Here is a 20,929-nt window from a genome sequence, read left to right as displayed (position 1 = left end):
AAAGGATTGAATGGTGCAGTGAGGTGGAGGTAGCTTTATGCTTTCCCTGAATCAAAAAAAGGAGCCCAAGTTGCCTATCGGAACCCCAGAGGTTTCAGCCGGAGGGAAGGAAAGTAGGGTAAAGGAAGAGGTTGAGAAGGGGACAGAAAATGAGGACAAATTGAAGGTCTGTGTATGAAACACCTGCCTCCCTACCCCCATCACACATTCTCCCTCTCCCTCTCCCTCTCCCTCTCTCTCTCCCTCTCTCTCTCACACACACAGACACACAGACACACACACACACACACGCATATGTCAGGCATTTATCTCTCCTCAGGCCAAAAGGAAAATGGGCACTTATTCTCTAAAGACATCTAAAAAACCTTTCTGGGGAGAACTAGAGCAGTTAGTGTGATGGTATTTGAGACATCCTGCTCATAATAGGGACACTCTGCTCACTGCAATGTGAAGCCTAGAAGTCAAAAAAATGTGCCTATGTACACAGAGCTTCCAGTTAGCCTTTCCATTGCCTCTTCCTGAAATATGAACAGAAGACCACAAGTTACCAGTCATTGAAGGACAACCTGTAGTATGATGGAGAAAGATCAAGTTTAAAACAAAGCATAATAGAAAATCTATCTCTAGAGATAGTGCCAAGTAGAAAATTTAAAAATAGAAACAACTAACCTCTAAATGGTATCCCTTGACAGGTTCAAAACAATGTTACATATAAGAAAAAACAAAATGGTGCCATGCAAAAGGAATAGAGAAGAAGAAAGGACTTTGGTAAATTAAACATATTATTGCCAAAATTAAAAAAAATCAATTTAAAGAACTAAAAAAAATCAATTTAAAGAACTAAAAAAAATCAATTTAAAGAACTAAATCTCGTAGAGTGTAAGATAAACACAGAAAGAGAAGGTAAATGTGAGAGAATAGATAAGAGACATTGAGGAATGAATGACGAAGTCCAATATCTGGCTAATAGGAATTTACAAAAAGGCAACAGAGAAAATAAATGAAGGGATAGAAATGATCAAAGAAATAATAGAAGAGAATGTCCCAGAATGTATCTTTATATTTAAAGTGCCTAACAAATGTGGAACAGGATGAAAAAGACACCCACTTAGTCACATGTTAGTGACACATCAAGACACCAAGGATAAAGAGAAGATCCTGAAAACTTTCAGAGAGGAGAAAAGGTCACCTGCAAAGGAGCCAACGTTAGACTTCTCTACAACCACATCAAATGCCACAAGACAAAGAAGTAATGCCTGCCAAGCTATGAGAAAAATCAGATTCAGGTTGGAATTACATACTAAACTACAATATCAATCAGCCATGGGGACAGAATATAGGCATTTTTAGATTCACAAGGGCTTAGAAATTCACCTCTCATGTATTTCTCAGCTATTTCTTTTTTAAAAAGTTATTTGAGTGTGTGCTCCAGCAATATGAGAAATCAAATCAAGAGAAAGGAAAATATCCAAGAAACAGTGGATTCAAATCAGGAGTGCAACAAAGAGAGTCCCAGAATGACGATTGTGAGGCAGACCCAGAGAACAAGTTCAGCTTGGGATAGGAACATTGAGGGGAGGGCCCTGGGAAAAAGTAGGTCAGAAAAATAAGTAGTATGATGGAGACTGTAGAAAACTTGAGGATAAAATAAAGGCAGAAATGCAAGAGAAAGGAAAAGTGATAAGAAATGACAGGAAAAAGAAAACAATTACTAGAAATAAATAAAAGGTAAGTTCTAGGGAGAGCTCTTATGCTTCCAGCTTAGGTACCCGTGTGAATGGTGTGCTGCCATCATCATCGACGCCCAACCTCATCAGGGTGGGAGTAGGAGCCAGGTATTGGGTTTTCATCCCTGAGAAGCATTCCCACACCCCATAAGTGGCATGGAGGCAGAGAAATACTGGACTTCAAGTTACCACTACAAGCTTGGACAATGGGGACTTCGGCAGGGACCACCACAGAGCACAGATTCCCTTGTTTGCCTGGCAACATTTGGGTCTCTAGTATTGTGGGGTGACAATAGAAGCCAATACTGATGGCAGTGGAATTTCATGCTAGCTCTGACATGGAGTCAAAACTAAGTTGATTCAAAACATAAAAATGTGATATTTCAGAGCACTTGAGTTTGTGAGTTAAGATTCAGTCTGCAACTCTATTGGGGATGGAGGCAGGCAGGAGAGAGAAAAGATGATGGTACAAATGAGCTAAATTCTCATCTCTCAAATCAAGATGTCAGTGAATGATATCTAAAGTTGCTAGAGGGAGAACTAGGGTACATGCATGTCACATAGAGACACCCTCCAGAAAGACTAAATACAGAACGTTTAAGGTATCTGCTTCTGGAGAGTGGGGCCGGGAGTAGGGAGGAAAGTGCAGGAAATTGTCTACTTTTAAATTTTATTTGCACATTTGTTTTGATGTTTAAAAATATATATGTATTACTTCAAAAATTCTTTTTAAATGTGTGCTCCTTTCTGTCAATCCTAATGTCCAAATTCCCTTGCTACAGTATAGGTATTTAACTTGTCCTTGTGTCTATTGTAAACCCATCTTCTTGGAAGAAGGTGAGGTAATAAATGAAATAATTAAGCAGTCACAGGCATCCACTCATCCATTGGCCAAGCCTCTTCCTCGTTCTTATTTCCAGGAGTGCTCTCTAGGACACAGGGAGGAAGACCCTATTTAGTGCTGTTATTGTCTTGGTTGTGGGGTAACAGGAAGCAAAGGAGTCTTAATTTTTAGCATTTAGACTTTGGCTTTGAAGACTGCGATTGAAATGGTAAGCTCTGATTACAGCTTTTTAAAGTGCACTGTTTTCCCTGAGCTAGAGAACAGTCTTCTGAATTAGTATGAATAAACTGCTTCTTAACAGGATCTCTGACACCAGAAGTCTCCACTGATGCCAATGTAATTACCATCCCTGGACTGGGCCTTGCCAGGCAGCACAGATAATCACCTACAAGCACAGGCTGATGATTAGCCTCAACTGACATTATGTGTTCACTGGGAGGTTCTATAGGGGTGACAAGGGAGGAGATGACCCTGCAAGGACCTTTCCTCAAAGCACTCCAAACTAAAAGGGGCTGAGGGTGCAGCAGGGGAAGGAAAACAGATATTCACACGTATCAAAAGACAGAAATAAATAAACACATCATTCTCAGTTACACAGAGACGGCTCTGGAGATCCAAGTTGGAATGGAATAAAAATGGACTGTCCCCCACCTGGCCCATGTTGACCTCCCTGGTTTTATGTATTGCCTCTTTTTGTTTTTGCCCCCTGCACCCCAGCCAGACCTAAACTACTGGGTATCTCCCTATGTGGCTCCATGCTAATTACATGCCTTCTCACTTGCCTGAAAGGCTGCTCTATCACTCTGCCTTTGTCATGCTGTGAATTTTCCTAATCCATCAAGAGTTAGTATAAATCTGACCTCTTCTATGGAGCCTTGGCTGAGTCACTCGTTTTGAGGGCCTCCACTCTACTCTGAATTATAGTTCCAATTGGTTATAACAGTGAAGGAATTTGTCTGTTTTCATGTTTGTTTCTCTAGTACATTGTAATTTTCATGAGAGGAGGGACTGGGTATACTATTAACTCCAAAAGAATTAAAATAGTTAACATATGTAAAACACAACAGTGCCTGGAATATGAGCATTATATAAGTATTTATTATTATTATCATTATCATGATCAATCTTTGTATTTAGGAGCCTAGCATAATGTCTGGCACATGAAAGTGGCAGCTAAGCAAATGTTTCCTCGTTTGAATTCTTGGAACATTTCAAACAAGCTGAATTTTAGAGTTGAGGAGGTTGATAGGTGTTTTCGGCAGTGGTCATAGATCCAAGATGAAAGTGAGGATGATTTCTTTAGCTATCGGTAAATCAGAGCAGTGAATATCTTTGAAGAAGCAAAGGATCTAACACATGAGTGAATTTAGTTTTGGAGGATAGGAGGATATTCCAGATAATATGAAACTACTAAAAAATAGATTTGCTGTTGGCTTTGAGACAGTATACTAGCCCTCAGGAAGATGGGCTTATTAGAAGGAACACCTGATGTAAGTTAAGTAACTTTGTTTTCTTCAGCATTATCTGGAAATAGAAGGCCAATCAGTCAGACAGATGTTTCCATGCTCATCCTTCCTTGCTGTCTATATGTGTGATGTGCATGTGTGTGCTGCCATCTGGGTGAGCCTATCTGGGCACAGCGATGGATCATTAAGCTGTCTTTCCATATGGTGCATGTGTAACATCTGAACCATCGTTTCACAAGGTAGGTAACATTTTCATTCATGGAGACATTACACAATCCCTTGAATTGTTGCCAGATCAGTATCTCTTTTGTTCTTCAAACACTACATGCATTTTACAATCTCCCCACCTTTGTTCACGATTTCATTCAATCTTACATCATTGGCCCCATTCTTCACTGTTTAAGCAAATCCTACCCTGGCCCACTTCCTCCAGAGAGCCTTCCCTGATCACTCCAGCTCAGTGACATCTCTTCCTTCTCAGGATTCAGAGAAATTCATAGATTCTAACACTCATTTCTCCATTAGTTACAGTCTATGCTTGAAAACACTTACACTCTTGTCGTTTATTGCTATTTGAATGTGTATTGCTATTTAGCTGTTAAGTACACTAGCCTTAGCTCCCTGAGTAGACTGTAGGATCTTTAACAAGAATCTCTATTATGCCTCTCTGTAGTCACTACAACAGTTCGCACAGTTTGATGAATATAGTAGGTACTCAATAGGTGTTTACTTAGGAATGAATGGATAAATCTCCCAGGAATCCATTCAAAAAGATTTTCCTGGGGTCCCCTTCACAAATGCTTAGGTACTTTCTACTTTAGATTATCAACACATGTTAAAGGATAAAAGATGCATATTTGAAATGCATAAATTTGTATTTTAAAATGCTACAGTCTTCAGTCTGTTTATTAATTTACTTCATAGTATTTGTCAATACACTTTTTAGTCTGGATGCAAGTTTAAGTTAGTTATCCTTGAGGACAAAGCTAGACTCTTGAGTATTCAAATATTCTTATAAACATTAATTATCACAATTTGATCAACCATAGTTAAGAGAACATTTTATTGCTGTGAGCAGGTGGGTGTCCTTGAGTATGTTTCTTAGGGAAAGCACTAAAGGCAATCTAGTTCCTTGGAAGTCCCATAGTAGTCTGCTGACAGCATGCACTACTGCGTGGCCATTAAGACTGAAAGGCTCAGTTCTTTGAGCGTATGCAGAGTCAATTAATCAAGGTCTGTGGTGAGTAAGAGTGAATTAAAGGGACATAACTTTCCAACATCCTTTAGAGTTATTTGATATACGGTCACCGAGATAGGTGGGTTATGGGTATTTCAGTGTTCCTCACATAATTCATATAAGCATTTTCCTTGTATCCAGTGTATTATGAGAGGGAGAGCAAGGAAGCCTTGTGGCAATTTCTGTGTATCATTGTGCTGTCAGTAATTCCAAAGTGGCTTGCCAGCTAAATAGAACAGGCACTCTTGTCATTATCATATTCATTGCCTACTGAAAGCACACAGTTCGCTTTAATCTCATTCTCGCCACAACCTTGTGAACCAGGTAGTACCATATCCCATTTGCACTAAGATGCTCATAGAGGTTCAATGCCTAGCCCACCATCTCACACCAAGAAGGAGAGGGACCCAGACTGTGAAAGCAATTCTGTGCCTTAGAGTGCAATCATCTTTCCAATTCCTATGGAGCATAACGATTACAAATCTCAAATAAGCCTTCAACACGGCCCTGTAATTCTACTATGTTTTCCTAGTAAATTCTCTTTCCTGCTTTCTGATATGATTCTTTAATATCTTTCCTATCTTCAGATCTTCCACACCCTTGTCTCATAATTTGCTAGAAAATAGAAACCATTAGAGGATACACACCTCCATATTCTCATCACTCTCTATATAAATCACTATGGTACCCATCCTCTCTGTCTTCCATTCAATTACAATAGGAATGTCCTCATCAAAGACAATTCCTCCACTTGCCTCTGGATCCCAACCCCTCTCACCTTTATTCACTCAGTCAATTTCTCTTTCTTCTCCAATTTCAATATCTCTCTTTCTACCTGATCATTCCTTTTAGTAGCCAAACATGACTCCAGTCTCTCCTGCTTAAAAAATCCTCCCTTTGACCTCCAAATCACCTTCTAGCTACTTGCTTATTTCTGTGTTCCTATTCTCAGCAAAACTTCTTTCAACAGTTGTCTGCTCTACTACTTCTTCAATCCGATGCAATATGGCTTCTGTACCTCTTACTCCATGGCATCTGCTCCTGTCAAGTTCGCCAGTGGCCTCTATGTTGCCAAACCTGGTAGCCACCTCTCTAGTCTCATCTTACTTGATCTCTCATCATCATTCCACCCGATTGATCATTTTTTCATGGAACAAGTTTTGGGGGGAAAGATCATTTCACTTTTAGACACTTTGAGTTTGAGGGGTCAGTACAGTAGAGAAAGTAGAAAACTTTTGCTTTTGTTGAGTATAAGTGAGGTCACCTAAGGTGAATGTGTGGAGTGAGAAGAGAAGAAGGAAAGGCCTAGGGGACAGTTAGAGGCAAGGAGGTCTACAAAGGAGCCAGAGAAGGAGTGGCTACTAGAGGAGGAGATGCCAAAGATATAGAAGCCAAGGAGGAAAAGAGTGGTCAACAGAAACAAAGACCACAAAAAGATGGAGTAAATAAGGACTGGAAAGAGTATATCCTACTTGGGAAATAGGAGTTCATGGGTCACCATTTATAAATAATTTCAGGATACTGACAGAGGCTACTTTACTGAGGCCTGATTGTATTGAGTTGAAGGGCAAATCAGCAAGTGTAGACATTTCTTTTGAGAAGCTTGGTTGTGAAGGGAAGAAGAGAAGGCAGGTAGCACCTAGAGTAGACATTGAATTGAGGGAGAGTTTTGAAAAAAAAATCAGGTTATATCTGAGCTTGTTCAGAGATTTCAGAGAAGAAAACTTACCTAATGTTACACCATTTATGCTAGAATTGAAAATAAAATTTATTTTGTCTCCCAGATTGAGATAATATATGTGTAAGAGTTTTAAAGACTATAAAGTGCAATAAGAATATGATATTCTTATTTCCACTATATCATAATTACTTAAGGAAGTAAGTGGATTAGGTTTTTTAACTGTATAACATACCCTTCATCCCACTGCCCACTAAAGGAACCTGTGTTACTTACTCAGCAGTTCTTACATGATCGAATTGGTATGGATGAGCTTTTGCTTGCTTCCTTTTGAAAGAGTGAGGGATTTCTGGATTAGATATTGGCCAGCCTGTATATTTCTGTTCACTTGCTCTGAGCTGGTAGACAACTGGCTGGGCTACACGGTTATGCAGGCCTGATGAATACTAAATGCCCAGCTCCTTCTTTACAGGATTCCTCCTTTCTGATAAAAGACTGTGTGACAGAACTCCTCTCAAATAAACTTGAGATACTTCAGATTCTAGGCCTCTTATTCCAAAATCTCCTTCAAAATTCTGGAAGGACAAGTCTAATCTTTCCTGCCAGCATCTAAACAGACATTGGCTTATAAACCCAAGATGTTTCACATTGCTTTGGATATGAATCCTAATCATCTTTGCTCAGTCTGACAGAAGGTAAAAGTTTAACAATCTGAAATTTAATTCTGTGGACTCAAGGGGCAGATATCAATGATTTGATATTCAGAGGCCTATATTAATTATTCATTGTATTTTTCTCTTCTAATATGTCTCTATAATTTATAAGTGGAGTCATGAGGGCTCTTGTTTCTCAATATTCTTTTAGCTCATATGCTCTTAAATGAATGGATAGTTCCCAATGTCTATGATGTACATGGTACATACAGACCAGATTAAGAAGTCTGGGATGAAGTCAGGGACAGGTATGCAATGACCTATAAGTATTGTTTCTATTCCTCTCTAGCTTGAGTTTTCTTGTGGATAAAAATTTGTAGCCATACATAATGACAACTCATTACACCTTAGAAAGGAGTATACTGAAGGGCAAAGCATATCTTCCAGGAACACTGCTCCTGTTTGATGCTGTGTCTCCTGTATGCACAGAATGACTCCCACTCAGAAGGTCTCAGTGTCCGAAGACAGACTTGACCTGGAGGTGCAACTGTATTTTTATAACCCTGTGTGTGGTGGGAAGTTTCCTTAGTCTGGAAACTTATCTCAGCTACCTAATCTCAGCATGAGGCAAGGGTTTTCTTCCTTCTCATCTCTCTCCTTGGTAATCCTCTGAATCATCATCCCTCCAAGAACAAGGAATGCTGATGCTACTTTGCTTGTCCAGAACCCATACCTTACTCGGCTCATCTACATTATGATGCCCCAGCAACTTGTATTGAAAATTTGTTCCTTTGGACTCAGATGGACCTAGCTTTAAAACTTGACTGCTTTGGGCCATATATTTAGTCTCTCTTTAAGTTTTGTCATGTGTAAAACTGGAATAACACTACATACTTTGTAAAGTTTGTGGGAGAAGTAAATATAACGTATGTGAAAAAGTATATAACAAGTTCTTGACAAACAGTGGTCATATTATTAAATTGGTTATATTTTCTTTCCTTCCTATAAAACATTATTTATCTAATCATCTATTCCCTTGGGGCTTTTCTATCAGGTAGTTATCAACTATAAGGATGGCAACAAATGAATATTTCTTGTAAACGTGATTTATTTAGTGGCCAGCAGAGCTGCAAAGTAAGATGGAAAGAATGCAGGACTAAAGAGGTAGGAAGTTCTTGGTTCTGGCCTTGCTGGTTCTCATCTCAACTAACAGTGTGACCCTGTATATGATTATCCATGCATGCAAAAACTATAAGTGATCAGCAACATTGTATTTATTGCTGATGAAAGAGTAACACTAGAGTCTTCAAAAATTTTAAATCTCATGTAAACTTCAAGTAGATTGAGTTTAGTTCAATTAATCAAGTATTTATTGTGTGACCATTATGGACTGTGGTTGGCAAAGCAAGTGATAATAAACAAAGGAGACACATGCACACACATTTATTAAGGACTGTTATGGGTTGAACTATCTTCCTCCCAAATTCATATGTTGAAGTCCTAAACCCAGTACCTCAGATTGTGAATTTATTTGGAGTTCAGGTTTTTACAGAGGTAATCAAGTTCAAAATGAAGTGATTAGAGTGGACCCTATGTGGACCCTTATATGACTGGTGTCCTTATAAGAAGAGGAAATTTGGACACAGACATGCACACAAGGAAGATGATGTGAAAACATAGCAAGAAGACAGCCAGGGAGAGAGGCCTGGAACAGTGCCTCCCCTCACAGCCCTCAGAGGAACCAACCTTGCCAACACCTTGATCTTGGACTTCTAGCCTCCAGAACTGTGAGACAATAAATTTCTGTTGTTTATGCCACCCAGTTTGTGGCACTTTGTTATGGCAGCCCTAGAAAACTATGCAAGGATCTATTATGTGCTAGTGACTAAGAAAATAACACTGAACAAGACACTGTTCTCTCTCTCAGGGGAAAGAGTTAGGTAAATAAGCAGATAATTCAGCCCTGAATGATAAGCCTGCTCCAATAGAGGTACAGGGTGCCATGGGAGGTCAACGAAGGATAGCTGAGTAATATCAAAGCATTTGCTAAAGTCTCCCTAAAACGAACCTCTGAGCTGGGCTTTTGAAGTAAGTTACCCAGGCTGAGAATGAGTGCAGGAAGGGAGTGTTCTGGGCAGGGAACAGTGTGTATAAGACATAATATGTGCAAAGACATGGATTTGTTAGCAAGTGTGGCACAGTTGAAGGACTATAAGTAATTCAACATGGCCAGAGCTTAAAGGGGTGAAAGATGAAGATGGAGAGGTGGGCAGGGTCCAGATCAGTAGAAGAAGGCTCCACAGAGCAGGTGGAGGGACCAGGGCCTTAAGGAATGGGTCTTTCTTCACTAGGTAATTTGGAGGAGACAGGCTATGTTAGTAGGAGGGAAATCATGAACAAAAGTGAAGGTATATATTTATTTTGCTGTGAGGATTCTGGTCTGGTTAAAGCAGAGGTCCTCTTGAGAAGTAGAGGGGACAAGATGGAAAGGTAAGAAGATGAAGAAATCCCTCGAAGAACCAGAAGTACAACAAAGTGGGCCTGCTTCAAGGGCAGGGCCCATGTCCTGTTCAGTGTCTGCAATCTAACAGGGGTTCTGGAAACACTTGCTGAATGAATGAAGGGAGGAATGATGAAATAATGTGGTCTTAGTGAATTGAGCAGGGACTTTTAGGTTAAAGAGGTTTGGCTTTGAAATCCTGGTGGTGCTGGGCAATTTTTTTAACCTTATTACACCTCATTCTGTTCATTTATAAATATGGGCATACTAATGCTTACTGACAGGGATATGGTGAGAATTACATGGGATAATTTATATGAAACTGAATAACTCACTCATAGTTAAAAATTCCATCCAATCAATATTTATTGAGAAGCTACTATATGCCAGGCATTGTGCTAGGCTTTAGGAATACAAAGATAAATAAGACCCGATCTCTGCTTCTAAGGAACTCATTTTCTAGGGTGGGAGGCAGACATCTGAACAGATAACATGATTGCAATGCAATATAATAAGGACTAACATAGGGCCAAGGACAGGGTGCCAGGGGTCTACAGGAGACAGGCCAGTTACGCCAATCAGATGACAGGACGGTATTAGGGAATACTTCCTAGAGGAAGTGATGCTTAAGCTGAGTCATGAACAATGCTGCACAATTAGGTGAAGAAGGAAGAGAAAGGAATTCCAAACAGAGGGAACAACAGACTTCCTTTGCAGCTGTGTTTTTCTAGTTCCTACGTCTGTGCTGTTCCCTTGCTGAAAATATACTCCAGTCTGATTGGTTAGAGCAAAAACCCCTCTCTAGCTCTTGTCAGACTCCTAAGGCTGGATCTCGCTCTGAATATCCTCGACTATTGGCCAGGTTCTCTTAAAGGCCTTCAGGAAACTTGCTGTAGCCACTGCATGATTCCTTCACTCCCTTTCTCCTTTCTTCTTTCTTTTTTTCCCTTCCTTCATCCTTATTTGCTTTCTTCTTTCCTCCTCTCAACAAACATTTACCATGTCTACATGACTAAGCCATGGGTTGTACCTGGAGATACAGAGAATCAAAGCATATTTCTAATTCTCAAGGAATTTCAAATTGAGTGCAAGGGCAGCAAACTATGGCTCAGTGACCAAATCTCCCTGTTTTTGTAAATAAAGTTTTATTGGAACACAGCCATACTCATCATTTACATATTGTCTATAACCACTTTCATGCTACAACAGTAGAGTTGAATAGTTGCAAAAGACCATATAGCTTTCAAAGCCTAAAACACTTACTACCTGGCCTTTACAGAACAAGTTTGCCGACCCCTGTTCTAGTGTTTGTGTGTGGCAGAGGTATGGGCGTAGGTGGACAAGTAAATAGGTAAAATAGCACAGTAAGATAAGTGGTAAGAAATGAAACTACAGAAGAAGGGTTCCTAATCCATATGTGGAGTGTCAGGGAAGTGACAGCCAGAAGAAATGACAACCAGGCTAACAACTAAAGGATAAAAAGGAGTTAAGAGGGGAAGGAAGGTCATTCTCAGCAGAGTGAGCAGCATGTGCAAAGGCCAGGCAATAAAAGAAAAATATACAGTTCCCTAGAACTGTAAAGAGAGGAAATGGTAACATATGAGGCTGGAAAATAAATTGGGGTCAGGTAGCTCATAAGGAATCCTGAATACAAAAGCCATATTAAGGATTTGGGAAATATAATCTCCCATAGATAGTTGAGAATCATTGAAGTATTTTAAGCAGAGTTGTGCTAAAGCAAACGCGTGCTTTAGCAAGATCACTCTGGCTGCAGTAATACTTAACATTTGCGGGGCATTTATTCTATGCCAGGTCTGTGCTAAATGCTTTGCATGCATACATGTATATGGAAATGTTTATTGAGTAGCTGGACTGCACTGGAAGCCAGGTAGAAAGAGGTGAAGAGTAGGGACAGATATGGATCTGTGAGAACCAACGGTCTCCCTAACGGATGCACAGGTAGAGCACCACCCACAGTTAGAGGCAGGAGGAGGATTAGGAGACTAGGAGTGATTGGAAAGGGCAGTGTAATGTCACAGAACCCAAATAAATATCAATAAGGAGTGGACAGTGAAAATCAGACACTGTAAAGAGGGCAAAGACAAATGAAGTGAGAAAAAAAGGGGGATTGGGATTTGGCAAGAAGCAGGTCACAGCTGACCTAAAAGAGAACAATTTTAGCAGAAGAGTTGGGAAGCAGGCAGGATTATAGAGGTTAAGGAGGTGACTAAAAGTGAGAATATGGAGATCATCGCCACTGAAGACTTGTTTGAGAGAACTGTCCTTTTAAAGCAAAGAAATGTGATTGTGGCTGGATTTCTTAAAATTAGTCTGTAACTCAGCAGTTTTAATAAGTTTTCTGATTCATGAAGTACATTCCTCATTCCAAATATCTGGTCATCTGAAGCAATATTGGAGATCAAATTATGCAAATATTCTGCATGACTAAATTAAAGGCCAATTCATGTGAGCATTAGTTAGGAATGGGAGTTGTAGTACTGCATTATTAGAAAATGGGGCAGCATATTTTAATGCTTGAAAATGTAATCTGAGTAACTTCTAGGTAGAAGAAAAGACTCTCTTTAGTACCACCAGATTAGAATTGTGGCTAATTTTTTTTCTGAAAGCCATTCTTCTAAGATGGTCATCCCTGAACATATGCACATTTCTGACTTTCTACTGCAGAAGCAATCAGTGTCCTTCCACGGCTAATGAGATCTACAAGAAAAATTAATAGCTCTGCCAGTACCAATATTGTACCCTACATCTTTAAAGAGCTCAAAATATTAAATAACAAGCCCAAAACACATTTCTCCTAGATCTCTCATTAGATTGATTTTACAGATGAGTAAACCAAATCATAGAGAAGCAAGACATTGGAAATGAGAAGTCTTACTTTAGTTTGCTGTCACATCACTGCAAGGCTCTTGCCTATTATATTTGTAATTAAGCTGTTGTTCAGATAAAGAATAACTCCCTCCTGGCTTTGGCTTTTGGATACCAACAGATTTTAAATGCCTGTAGTTGAAAAAAATGAAGTGGGTGTGTAACTACTGGCCTAAATGAGTTTGGAAAATTATAGCTGCACTTTCAATATAAAGCCACCCACTCAACTTAGAGCCTCGCCTGTTTCAGAAACAGGAAGGCGTAGGGAGTGTGGCAGGTATTTTTCACTTGTACCTTTAAATCTCAGTAACTTTATAAAATTTTCTTAAACAATATTTGAAACAAGAAATCATCATGGGGGTTATTAGTCTTATCCTTTAGGGACAATTTACTTTTCTGCTGTGCAAGTTTAACATCTTACTTGGATCATGATATACTGCTAAGATACTTAAAAGGTCATTTTATCAGGTCAACTGCAAGTGGTGTTCTTATTACAGAAAAGTTATATAAAAAAGGAAAGAGAAGTAAGTCCATTAGCATGTAAAATGCACCGTAAAAATGGAAAAAAGAATTTCAATTAAATACTTATAAGATCAGTCTTGTTCAAATCTTTTGTTCAAATGGATGACTTCTAAGAGCTCTGTGGCTCCACTTCAGTGTCTAATAGGCACTACTCACTTTGACCCTCAGCAAGCCCTTTATGAATGCTACCCACCCAAGTATACAAAAATGCCAATTCACATAGGGCTCCTAGTGTTATTTTTATTTCTTACTCTGTAAAGCCTGCATTTTGAACATTTTAATATGGTCAAAGCGTCCCAAGTCAGCCTGGATGGCAATTGCTAAAAACACAGGTGATGCTAAAAAAAAAAAAAGAGTTGGCATAATTTCATTCTTTCGCCTTTTTGATTAGAGTATACAAATGTAACTGTCAGCTATCCTGGTAAGGCTATAAGTCGGTCCTCCTGTAAGTAATATAAACTTCTTAATTCAGTCTTTGGATTATAAATCTATCATAACACTGCCAGTGTTTTCATGTTATTAGTGTCTTTATCCTCCTTTACTTCACGCTATGATAGACTTTACCTCTTCCATTGCCTACCGTAATTTGTTGCTGGAACAACAATTGCTAGTAACATGCTGAAGGACAGCGATTATAGGGAAGGATGAGGGACAAGATCCTCATGATACAGTGTGTGTATGTGCACAAGTGTGTGTGAGCACGTGAAGGAATGTGTGTGCGATGTGCGTGCAAATAATATGATAGGTCTGAGGGCAATACTGTAACCTGCTTGAGGTCAAGGATCATGTATTGTTCACTGTTACATCCCTAGTAATTAACACTGTCCCTAGCACATGTTTAGCACATGCACTGTCCCTAGAAAATGTTTAATGAGTGGTGGTTGCATGAATGAATCAAGAGTACTAATTCCCCATGTTCCCAGTGACAACAAGGCTTCCAGTTTTAAAATAAGACTGGAGGTCCATCTACAAAAATCTGCTGTGCATCCAGTTTTAAGGGGTGATTTCCATGTACACAATATTATGCTAGGAGTTGTGAGAAAGGCAAGGAAATTGAATATACAGAACTTGGACTTGAAGAGCTTCCAGTCTATTTGGGGAGACAAGATATATACAAATCAAAACTTCTAATCTTAGCGAGTGAATAATGGCATGCCAAATAAAATTTTTCCTACCAAATACAACCACTACATGAGTTCAGAAAAACAGAGAGGTTGCTAAAGACTGGAGTTGTTAAGGAAAGCTACATAAACAAGGCAAGAATTGAGTTAGACCTTTGAGGATAAAAGATAGACAGGAGGGAAAGGACATAGATGTCCAGGAGGGGGTGGGGGAGAGTACAAATGAGCAGTCATCGAGACAAGAATAGATAGTTTGTGACTTAAAATTTAGGAAGCAGTCAGGGGGCTGGCCCGAGGCTTAGCAGTTAAGTGTGCGCCCTCCGCTACTGGCGGCCCGGGTTCGGATCCCGGCGCGCACCAAGGCACCGTTTGTCCGGCCACGGTGAGGTGGCGTCCCATATACAGCAACTAGAAAGATGTGCAACTATGACATACAACTATCTACTGGGGCTTTGGAGAGAAAAACGGAAAAAAAGCAGGAGGATTGGCAATAGATGTTAGCTTGGGGCAGGTCTTCCTCAGCAAAAAAAGGAGGATTGGCATGGATGTTAGCTCAGGGCTGATCTTCCTCACAAAAAAAAAAAAAAGAAAAAAGAAAAGAAAAAAGAGGAAGCAGTCATCAGACTTGGAAAAAAGAGATGATGATAGAATCATATATAATAAATAAGTAAATAAGCATGTGCAGTTTGTATAGTAATCACTTCATATCTAAACTCCTTGGTGAAAAAAAAAGTAATGTTGAAACTTAGACACATTTTATATGTTGGAAACTTGGGGAAAATAGGTGGGATGTCAGAGGACCACAGCAGCATTCCCAGAGGCTAGTGCATAGCAGGTAGACATGCCTAACTAGGAGGGAGCTGATGCTCTATTATTTCAGAGGGCATGCACAGGTAGAGTGAGGCCTGGATAAGTCTTCAGACAAAGGATTCTGTGTTGAAGGGGCTTATGATTGCAACGTAGATCTGACTTTCCCAAAGTCTTCGGTGACCTGATATACTTTTGTAGCTATTCTTTGATTATACCAATTTTCATTTATTTTATATTCTTAAGGATACAGAAGGGCCAAAACTGTGTGCACAACTATTCTGCAACCATAACTGGATACATAAAGAAAAAGTTTGGAATTCTGACTTTCAGATATTGAAAAAAATTCACACATCGATAAAAATCAAGGATAAGTATTAAGACCCCAAAAGAGAAGCAATAATTTATAGATATTTAAAAATAAATGGGGGTCCTTCTTTTCTAACCACGAGTAGGAACTGATGGAAGAAATCTTTATTAAAGTTAATCATAGCCATGTAGATAAATCATCCATATATTGTGTTTATGTGGGAGAGTGAGGAACAGAGTTAGCAAAATAATTTTTTAAAGCTTTCAATAAATACTTTGAAAGTTACTCACATTCATTAATGGAATATTGATTAAATGAAAAATTCACTCTTGAGAATGTTTCCTAAATAAAGTATATCTATGCATGGATGTGCTATGACGTTTCAATGAACATTAATTATATCCTTTTGATGTCTCTACTGCCTTGTTCTAAAAAGCTAATAAGACCTGCACTACATCATAGTTAATAGGAGTGTGGTGCTTGTTGCTTAGGCAACAGGATGAATAAATGCAGGTCAGAATGTGTTTCAAGAAAAACAAAAGCTAGAATGTGATACCGAGTGGAGACTAAGCAGGTCTCACAGATTTTTTACCACATTAATGAAATCTGTTTTTTAAAGTGGGCTGATTATATTAATAACTTTAACTAAGTTTGTAATTAAATAAATTAGATTATGGAGATCAATAAATAATTTTTATAGAGGTAGAAATTGATTTTTTATGATACTAGTAGCAAATAAATGGTGTATAGCAGCATATAAAGTGATAATTGATGAGACCATTTTATGATTTGCTTCATTTTCATAATTAATTAACTCCTCTAAATGATAATTCAAAGTTTTTTTAAATTAATTCTGTCTTGTGAAGAAAGTATTTGATTGACTCATCTGAATTAACTGTTTTCTTATTTTTTGGAAAATTATATATAATACTTGGAATTGAAAAAATAAAAACAATAGTCTAAGAAGAAAATCAGACCTTGGTTTTGTCACATATGTCCAGGATTTTTGCCACCCAGATACATTTTGAAGTGCCTATACACAATTCATTCATGAATGTTTTTTACAATCTCCAAATGCTTATTTGAAACCTGTTTGATTAACCTTTCAGTTCCAGGCTTTCAAAAAGGGATTATGCTGCTCAAAAGCATTTAACATTCAGAGGAAAATTATGCTGAATTAAAATCTTGCAAAGCAGCCAAATAATCCAGAGACTCCAAAGACCTACCTAACTTTTCACAGGCCCAGAATAAATTTGGACAAGTGTTTCAGGAGTGGGAATGAGAAAGAATAAAGATGTATCAAAATGGGCAACAAATATAAATAACGATGAAAAGACTTTCTGTTTGATAGTGCCTCTAATTCTTAGTGCCATCTGTTTAGTGTCCTAAGTCTGTCCTGATTCTGCTCAATGTCCTAAGACTCTCTTAGCAATTGAAGAAATTTCACTTTTTTCCTATTTCAATACCCACATATCTTGTCTGTCTAATCACTGACAGTACTCTTAAACACAAGAAAAATAACAGTTGCTGCATATCTCATTATAATAAAACAGGTTCATAAAGAGTCCTATGTACACATTTACTTAGAGCTCATATGTCTTACTACATTTATATAGCTTTTTAAAAAAAGCTCATGGGGCATACACATTTTTGGAGAAGAGGCAGAAGTTTAACAATTTGAATAATTTTCAAATCGACGGTAGTGAAGTCAAGCTTGAGGAAAAATAATCTCAAATGGAAATAAAAAGACATGATTAGTCCTCAGTTTTTGTTATCAATTCTGGGATTAATAAGCTTCAGTGTCAGCCCCAGCATTCTATTTAGAAAAAGCTATTAATTATTTCTACAAGCCATTTGTGTGCTACATGCCTATGTTATGTAGCTCTCTCTAAATTTAGGGATCAGTAATATGTGTGATGGGACCTTAAAAGCAAGGAAAGGTAATAAGGACTGTGACGTAGCTTAACAAGGGAAACTGATGAGCACTGGGGGAGGTATGTAAATGATTAGAAAGCTGTATTATAGGTCTGCATATCTCCCCATCCTCCTTCCTCACCTATATTCATGACAGTGAGAAGTTTGCACACACCAGGTTTAGACTGCATGCAGACCAGCATTCAGAAGTACATGAATGCACTTCGTCCATCAGCCTCTCTTTCTAAATATTGACTGTTAATTGATGCAGTGTTTGTTTTCTACCTAAAGTAATAAGCAATACCTCAGTGCTCTTCAATCATCATGTGTAAGTGAATGCCCTCCATAACTGACCATCTGAAGCAGTTTGCTAATGAACTAAAGGTTGTCCACAAAATTTAAACAGCTTATCAAACAATTATCAGGAAAAAAAGTGATCTTCACACCGTAAACATAACACATTGTCTAATCAATCACTAAATGCTGATGCTCAAGTGAAATAATAATGTTTTAGGAACCTAGAATTAACTGAAGAATGCTAGAATCCAAACAGGTATTCTGAGATTACAAATTTATAAAAATCACACAAAGAATGACAGGGAGAATATAAATGTTAATCTTCTGTCACTGTCTATAAATAGTACTCTCACCAGTTCATTCATATAACACATATGTATATGGATGCCTATAGATCTCATTTTTCAGCAAGTGTCTATACGTACACAGTAAGTTCAGTCCTAAGGGCATCCGATTTTCTGATGCAGTTACATATATAAAATTGACCGGTTTTGGTGCAAATCAGGCTGCTTCTGAGCCGTGTTAAGACACATAAGAAGCAAAGACAGACAAAAGGCAGCTCCGTGGACACAGAGAGCGTCTTACCATAAACTGCACATTGTCAAATCCATTAGCCATCAGGTGGTTCTCGTACTGAGGTAGCCCAATGCTTTCCAACCATTGTCCCACTGTTTGGACAGGGCATCTGGGTCCTGTAAGAGGATGAAGAGGGAAGCGTTTAAGCAGGGAGTAGCCGTCCACGGGGTAATAGCGGTAGTCCTGGGCTGAGAGGTGGCATTGCCACATCATGCTCCTGGGAAAGTTGCTATCAAAGGAGCCCGCCAGCTTGACAGATTAATGTTCTCAGCGAGAGAGCAAAGTCAGAAGTAAAACATAGTTTGCCAGGCAGGCTGTGGAGTATGACTTGATCCTAGCTCCACATTTCTTACATATTAATCTTTACTACCGACCAGTACGTCATACAGTCCCCAAAACCAGGCAGCAGAAGAAGGCATATCAAGCTGTCAGCTTAGGCTGCTCTGCGTTCTGTGATTGTTGGAGTACTCCACAATGAGCAGTGCACGGCCGGCAGCCAGAATTCTTTTTATCAAGTACTCCTACACTCATCAGTATGCAGCTCCATGCTCCTGGCTCCCCCTCGCTCGCTCCCCTTCATTACCCAGCCCAGGCTACACCTCGCATTTTCAATAATAGCCATCAGATAAGACAGATTTTTTTTGTCTGCAAGCTGTAAGCCTGCTGCTGCTGCTTCCTCCTACACACCCATCCAAGCGTCAATCTTGAATGATGAGAGCAGTCAAAACAAATGCAGAAAATAGCAAGATTCAAAAGCAAACCAAAGTGCTTAAATCTGAATTGAATCCTCATACTGGTTATACGTTACAGAGCTATTTGTTGTGGAAGTTTACGTTTCAAAAGACACCAGGAAATGCAAAGCTTTAACTATAGCTTACAGCGGAGCTCACTACAGGTTCCCTTTTTCCTTTTTCCTTTCTTCTTCTTTTTTAAATGCAGCACAGATAAATGTTTCTGATCTAAAGCTTTACAGTGTTTGGAGAATAATTTCTCTCTTTCTTTACCATGCTGTATCAAAATGAACCTCGCTGAGATATTTGTTTCCTTTTTGAATTACTGCAAAATACAGAAACTGCATGGCAATATTGGAGTCAAGATAATTCATTTCTCGTTTGCAGGGCTTCCTCCAAACAAAAATATTATTAGGTACAAGAAATCCTTTTCCCCTCTGATATTTGTAACCCAGTCTACCAGGGTTACCATTCTAAATTAGCTATAAAGGTAACATTATTGGGTAGAATTTTTTAATAAAGAAGAAAAGCCCTAACCAAAAATAATTCAAGAATAACAGATGTAAATGTGTGAGTTTTACTGAATGGCAGACAGATTGAGTAATTTATTTAATAATTGAGAGAACTCAGAAATTAATAATAGAACCCATAGGACGAGATCATTAGGAAGACGAGACTCTTAAGACCGGGAGAGAACTTGCAGAAATGTTAGTCTAACCTCCCTCTTACCACAGGACTCTCTTGTCACAGCGTTCCAGGAAGAATATCATCCAACTTATGCTTGAATACTGCCTGTAACAGAGCTCTTACTACTTATCAAGAAGCCTCCATTTACTAGAAAGCTACTTTACTTCCTATCTGACTCCTCCTCACTGGCTCCAGCTCTGCCTTTGGAGTCACACAGATTGGGAACAGCGCCTTTTTCACATCAAGTGTTTTAAAAATTAAAGATAACTCTCATCCCCCCAGAACAGTGCCTGGCACATAGGAAGTGCTCAATAAATAATTATTGAATAAATGAAACATCATCTTTCCTCTTTCCCCCAATCTTATCTTTTTCTGTTCCCTTTCTCTTTTTAAGAACATTGTTAACCTCCCTGGCACACAGACACTAAACCTCAAAACGTCTTGTACTCCCTCTTTCTCTGCGGACAGCATTCCTAAGTTCTGGTCAGCCCTCGTCAGAGTGTCTCTGGCATCCATTCCCCTGATTCTATTCCTGTTTCATGTTTATGGAACTGCCATCTACTTTGATTCTGCTCTCTTCATTCAGGCTCACCTGGCCTAATGCAACAATGACCTCTATATCAGACTTCCTACCTCTGATATCTTTTAAGTCTGTTTTATACGTGGATGTCAGAACAATCTCTCTAAGACATAGTTTTGATTATTGCTCCCTTTTTCAAAACCCTTCCATAGTTTTCAATTGGCTTCAAAATAAATTCCCAACTCCTTTGATGACATTTTGAGGTCCACATGATCTACTACAAATCATCTAACTTTATTTCCCTTTCCCCAGTGCTCCGGTCAGCTGTTCTCTAAAGGCAGTCTGTAAGGTACTTGGGTTGGTTTTATGATGTCCCCACATTTTTGAGTTTTGTTGGATTTGAATCAGATGACATTTTCTTTATGAAAGCTTTTCTAATCCTCCCTAACAGCA

General features: G+C 38.9%; 1 protein-coding gene across 1 annotated transcript in view; it reads right to left on the bottom strand.

Moving 5' to 3' along the window:
- Positions 1 to 20,929, bottom strand: part of LOC106803129 (ankyrin repeat and sterile alpha motif domain-containing protein 1B) — a 762,921-nt gene that overhangs the window by 71,555 nt on the left and 670,437 nt on the right. Inside the window, exon 15 of the mRNA XM_087449060.1 lies at positions 18,548 to 18,654. Coding sequence (XP_087305186.1) covers positions 18,548 to 18,654 — 107 coding nt within the window. The remainder of the gene's footprint in view (positions 1 to 18,547; positions 18,655 to 20,929) is intronic.

The sequence above is a fragment of the Ceratotherium simum genome, chromosome 25 (assembly GCF_057802395.1).
Source record: "Ceratotherium simum simum isolate JZ-2026a chromosome 25, ASM5780239v1, whole genome shotgun sequence".
Taxonomy (NCBI): domain Eukaryota; kingdom Metazoa; phylum Chordata; class Mammalia; order Perissodactyla; family Rhinocerotidae; genus Ceratotherium; species Ceratotherium simum.
This window is presented reverse-complemented; position numbering and strand designations above follow the sequence as displayed.